The 6,659-nt window shown below is 31.6% G+C and overlaps 1 protein-coding gene across 1 annotated transcript; it reads right to left on the bottom strand.

Annotated features, from left to right (window-relative positions):
- Positions 1-1,036: 1,036 nt before the first annotated feature.
- LOC132752116 (arginine kinase-like) lies at positions 1,037-4,063 on the bottom strand. The gene is made up of 4 exons (XM_060742396.1): positions 3,661-4,063; positions 2,649-2,814; positions 2,009-2,189; positions 1,037-1,318 (listed from the first exon to the last, which is right to left on the bottom strand). The coding sequence occupies exons 1-4, from the start codon at positions 3,840-3,842 to the stop codon at positions 1,152-1,154; spliced, it is 696 nt and encodes a 231-aa protein (XP_060598379.1). The 5' UTR covers positions 3,843-4,063; the 3' UTR covers positions 1,037-1,151.
- Positions 4,064-6,659: the final 2,596 nt, after the last annotated feature.

Raw genomic sequence — 6,659 nt, 5'->3', positions numbered from 1 at the left:
TAGTGTCGTGATACGGCTCATATATTAAGTACTATTGTTATGTTGTTTGTATATACATTGTTATTACTTTGTTAAATATTTCTTGCACTTTTTGCTTATAACTTATGGTTTATCCAAAGTATGTAAGAACACATTTTTCTACTATAAATGATCTAGTTTAGCAAATTTTGAACACAAATATAATTTGTGGAGGAAACTTTTTATTTCAAATTATCATTTAAATATTTTTTCAATATGAATCAAGATTTTCACTTATTCACATATTTTCGTTCTAGTTTTCTCTGTTTAGACGTGTACAAGCCTCAAAACAATGCAACGTATTATTTATTATCATGATCATGTATATAATTATATTGTTATGAGTATTTCCACAGGTAACAATACTGAAAGACCATCGGTTACATTTATTACAGTTGGTACCATTGATTGGTAATGTGCGGATTTTATATGTGCCATTGGTAAGATAATAAACAGCTGTACCAATTGTGATCTGATGATACAAATGTTCACCATCGACTTATTGTTCTTACCCATATCATTATCTTGAACCACTTAAACAGTGTTATACTATTTATTGTTATTCATATATTTTTATTCCAAAATACATTTGTTAGGTATTCCCTACACCAGTTAAAGCTGGAAAGTTGCCATATGACCTATTTTGTGTTTGTGCGACGTTAAACTCAACCAAAACATATTTCTTTGCAAATCAGCAGTTTTGTACATTTTGTACAAATATCATAAAATTTCAGTCTGATATGACAATTACACCAATGAATATCAGACCATGGTCGTCATTTTGTATGACGTTAACAAAGACTTGCCAAATCGTCCATAGCTCTAGTCTGTCTGCAATTTAAATACCAAAATGACAAGTTTTGTTCCTAAACATTGGTACCATTGGTGTTATGTTAGTATAGCATTCTGTTACATGTTTTATGTTCTTTATTACTGCAGAAATAAAAATATACTTTTTTGTAATTGTAATTATTATTGTTATTATATATAAGTACACGTACAGAAGCACATGTGTAGTGATAGTGTATAGTAGCAGTTGCAGTTGTATTAAGATGAAGACACATACCTTTAAGGAAATTGTAAAATTTGTATTATAATTTATTGTTTGGTTTAATAAAGTATTTATAAGTAATCTATTTGTCTTTTTTGTTCATGCTAGCAAGTTCCTCTTCCCATTCTTTGATAGCACGAACGCCGCGCAACATTTCTGTTACAGCCGAGAATTCTGTTAGACCGAGTCGGCGCTTATTAGACAAGTCGTATATATCATCCACATTCGCAGAACCGAATCCCCAGGTGCCTGTTAGTTATAAAAAATATTTCTTACATAATTCAATTAAAAATAACAGAATAAAAAAACCGCTAATGTATCACTTAATTTCAATTGATTTGAAGCGGTTTCGGACTATAATTTTTCAACATATTTCCATCAAAATGAAATCATAGGGCATAGTATTTACGTTAAATTTTTAGTGTGAAGATTCTAAGCTCGACTATTCAAAGAATGGGGAGAGCAATTGCATTCACCCCGGCGTCGGCGTCACAATTTGTTTTAGAAAATAATTGAAATGTCACACATTTAGAGTATAACAGGTCACTGTCTAAGGCTCATAACTCTAACATGGGAAAATATATGGTTTTACTATCAGACACTGAGAATAGTCGAGCACGCTGTCCTACTGAAAGCTCTTGTTAAGTAAAAAGCATCAGTCAAAAAATTAGTTAATCATTTGTGTAACGTATCCGTTGCAAAAACGAAACGCTCATTTATCCTTTTTAAAAGTTTATTTTTGTTTTAACAAAAATAATATTCATTAAGACCTAGAAATGGCTACATAAAGAAATAATATTGTATGCATGCAGTTTTAAAGAGAACAACAGCACCCGGAGTTGGTAATAAGTAGTGAAATAATTGGTTCTGTTATGAAAATACAATTATAAAATATTGAATACGGTAATGAATTAGACGTGTATCTCTTTGTATACAGACCTCTTGCTTGTATGTTGTACTTTTTTAGGACGTCCAAGAAGTTGGGTTGTTTACAAACGTTCGGAATTGCCATTAGAACACTAGCACGCAATGTTGTTCCTAGATTTGTTGAACAGAAAGTTAAAAATCCGTAACCTTCTTTCTTAGCAAAGGTCAGCCTTTTTTCCATCTCTCGAATAACCTTATGAAAACATCGTGATAAAATGAATAAGTGAAAATAACTTAATAAAACTGAAATATGTTTTTTTTTTAACTTTTTAACAGACGAAACAACATTGAAAAGAACAAAAAAAGAACGCGCGCACGCGCGAAATATTAAAAAGGGCAAGCATAATTTATTTCATGTCCGGAATTAAGATGAGATATTAGACAAACACACAAAAGTACTTTGTGTCATCTTAAATTGATATACCTTTCCACCTCGTCATTTTAATATATATTTGTTGATTCCGCGTGATTTTCTTGTTAGGTAATGTATATCAAACATTGCCATTTTATTAATAGACGGAAATATTGGCTCGTTATGAAAACAGTGCGTGTATGCGTGCATATGTCTGCGCGCGCTCGTGTGTGTTCGTACGTGACTTTCATCGTATATGCAATGATAAATTACTATTTGAACTAACACCATTAATATTACCTTTACAAGGCGTAAATATACGGACGCTATATCACCTCCTGTCTCCATGGAGATTAATCGTATATGGTCCTCTTCGTTCACCCAACATATGAATGTTTTAGCTTCATTAAAGAAGATGCCCCTTCCTTTGTCCCAGAATTTATAAAGGCCAGCATCTCTCAACGTTCTAAAATCAATAAAAAAATTAATACACAATTGTGTGTATATTCATATTGATAAAGTGTTTAATTTCGATATTTTTGTGCCTCACTGTATTTTCGGGATGGATATTCACAGAAATTCACAGACATTATTGTATGATGCACATACATTTATTGCAGTGAGACTATGAAGTACATTTGTAAATTTCTGTGACTGTCTGTAAATGATATATCTTGATGGTGGTGGCCGTATAAATAAATTAACGATGTTATTTCGAATAATACGATGTTATGTCGGACAATACGATGTTATATCGGATAATACGATGCTATGTCGGGTAATTCGATCTTATGTCGGTTAATTTGATGTAATGTCGCATAATACGATGCCTTGTCGGACAATACGATGTTTTATCGGATAATACGATGTTATATCGGATAATGCGATTTTATGTCGGACAATACGATGTTATGTCGGGCAATACGATGTTATATCGGATAATGCGATATTATGTCGGACAATACGATGCTATGTCGGATAATTCGATGTTATGTCGGACAAAACGATGTTATACCGGATATTCTGCCACTACGTAATTTGAAGCGTAGTTATGTTATTATTGCAGTAAGCTTTCAAAGTATAAATTTAAAATTATAGGAAATATTTCCAAGATAGCGATAAAGAAAAGAAGAAAAAAAAAAGAATAAGAAACCTTCTTTCTCCGTTGCTTGATAATTGTCGTGTGTTCTATTTACGCTGAAGCTCTTCTAATGACTTAACGACCAAATTACCTGTCTTGTAAATAAATATAAAAGGTAACTTTAACAGAAGTCAAAGCAAAAACAAACAACAAAACATCGTGTATACATACTCGTCATCGTGTCTATAGAGATAGTGGTCAGTTATCAATTGTTCTTTTGTAGCCTTGTCCAAATCTGCGAGTGAGTAATATATCCCAGCCAGTTCACCAGTTAGTGAGTTCAAGGCGCATGCGGTCTCTTTCTCCATGTCGACTAAGTTCTTAAATAATAAAAGGTATATTAATTTTGTCATTATTAATCAGCCTCTGTTGAAAGGAGATCCCATCTCGAGATTACTACGTATACTATAGTTCATATGTTAAGAAATTCTTAACAAACTACACGAACACACAAGAAACAACAATTCGAATCATCGATGTTGTTTTGATATTGTTTCTCTTTTGTATCCTCGGCAAAATTAAAAACACGTTCCTTGTCGTCATAATACATGTAATATTCATGAAACCCCATAAAAAGTAACCAATGAAAGAGCATCTGAATCGTTAGCCCTTTCTCTATCGCCGCAATAAGTAAACCCCAGAAAAAATGAGCCAAACATATTTCTATTCAAGATATAAAACAGTGCACATGTTAATAATTCACAATTTAAAGCAGAAAGGAATTGGACCGAGAGCTGCAATAGCTCATGGCAGTCCTCTCATACCTACATATAATACAAGGATTATTATAATTACAATTTTACCATATAAAGTGAGAAAGTAAAGAAAAAATCAAAAATATTTACAAACACATATATTGCAGTATTACAACAATATCACAACAGTCAGGCTCTATAATGGTGTCAAAGGCTAATCTTTTTTGATTCAGTTAGTAAGTTAAAAAGTCTTTAAAGGCCCATTATGCCTCAGAAATGCTTGTATTTTTATTTCTCATTTTTTTTTATTAATTTTGACGTATTTTTAATAGTATCCAAAAAGTTACTAATTGGCCAATTACCTGAACCATCTTGTTCATTTGTTGTTTTTTGGCAATAAGTACAGTAATAGTGAATTAGTATTTTGTTTAGAAGTGAAAATACTACTTTGTTTACATTTTGCTTCTTTTATGAAAAATAAGTTCACATCTATCGTTACTTTTTTCAGATAATAAGCATCTAACATTCTTTTAATTAAAGCAATATTGAAACATTATAAAAAAAACATTATTTGCCCTTATTTCCGAGGTATATTGTACCTTTAATCATCATACCGTTTATTTGTTAGACAACATTTGTTTCCTAAATAAAATGAGATAAAAATCATAATCGATTAAAGTTTAAATATATAGACTGTAAATGTTAATATTGAATGTTAGTAAGCTGAATGTATTTTAAAATTATAGATGCGTATCTGCGTATTAACTTTGCTACCAAGAAGACATAAATATTTATGAATATTTACAGGAAATTTTACGCTGTAGATAAGAAAGTATATAATAGACATTTTAGAAATTTATGAACTGTATTATAAAAACAATCACAATTTATGAATTTATTAAACGTTGCATTCAATATTCATGCCCGACACATATTTAACTTATCATGATAAATAATGTTCGAATTTATTATGTGCGAGTAATTATTGCACATTTATCTCAAACTTGTTTTGCTATAATTTAATTTTTACAATTCAAAAAAGGGCAAAAGCCATTTATGATTTTAAGTGTAAATTTCAAAATATTGTTATGAAATTTGAAACTAGTCTTTTACTAGAAGAGTATTCTTTTAGGATGGTATATCTGGACAACATTTCTAAGCTGGTTAAAATGTTTATGTTAACTTTTATTCATTTTTGTTGTAAAACAATTGAGTCATTAACAGTCCAGATTATTGGCACAGCTCAGTTATTTTTAGATTATGAGCATACCTCATTCCAAATTTGGAAAAGGTTGCCGCAAGGTCGCGCGACACTTTAAGGTCGCGCAATAGGAAAGGTCACGCAGAATCAGCTTTTTCCAGGCATGCTAGTTCCCAAATATGGAGAGGTCGCGCAATAAGAGGTCGCGCAGATTAAAAATACAAGGTTTAAGTTATTTTTAGCCTTCAGCATCTTCAATTGTTGTTAACAAAGCATAAAATTTGGTCATATCACAGATTTTTATGAAGGGATCCTTACTGCTTTATAAAATATGTACAGGTTACTTGGTTCAAATGTTGAGCCGTACTGTTGTAAAGCTGGAGAGATTATATTTCTGTTGTTTTAATGAATTATCAGTCAGTATTATAAGTTTACAGAATTTCAATCAGTAGTAAGTGTATTGGGGTATTATAACCCATATATAGGTTACATATATCTTTTATTAAATGCAAGTATATTTTGCACTATTACATGTATTAAGTTGCATTATTGACAGATAATAATTATGCCCTTTTGAGTTTAAACATGTAAATTTTATAAAACTATTATGTATTTTTGTACTTATGTTTTTATTGTACACAGTCTGTAATACCTGAACCAGTTGATGCCATTTTGAACATTGTTTAAGGCATTGTCAGCACTTTAAATAGGTTGCGCCAACATTCAGGTCGCGAAATGAGTTTGCCCTGTGCCAAACTGGTTAGCGCAAGTGGGTCGCGCGACAATCTACTTTTGCACACCACCCTAGCTGCGCAAACAGAGGGTATATAAGCTGGAAACTTTTCTACTGGGGTTGGTTTTTGAGGAGTTTTTTTGGAGTAGTTGGGGTTTTGAGTTGGGAGTTGGTTGAGTTGGTTAGTAATTGCAGAAATGTATTTGTTGAAGTTGTTAAGGATTTTACTTTGGTTTTGACTGTTGATAGAGAATAAAATGATGCATTATTTTGATTTACTGCAATAAATATAATCCTGCTTTCACTTGGACTTGACTTGTTCATTATACCAGCATAGAGAAATGGTTGACTTTTAAGCGAAAAAAAAATGAATAAACAAAGCTTTTCACAAAAGAGAAGTTTTTCGCAACACTGGTGGCAGCGGTTGGATAAAGACTTTAACATGCTTCAGCGTCGGGAAAAAGACTTTAACATGCTTCGCGCAGGATAAAGACTTTGATTTTTTCTACTTTTGAGTGTAATGGACTTACAAAAATTTTTC

This window comes from Ruditapes philippinarum, unplaced genomic scaffold (assembly GCF_026571515.1).
Source record: "Ruditapes philippinarum isolate M1 unplaced genomic scaffold, ASM2657151v2 ctg3318_1_1_1_1, whole genome shotgun sequence".
Classification (NCBI taxonomy): domain Eukaryota; kingdom Metazoa; phylum Mollusca; class Bivalvia; order Venerida; family Veneridae; genus Ruditapes; species Ruditapes philippinarum.
This window is presented reverse-complemented; position numbering and strand designations above follow the sequence as displayed.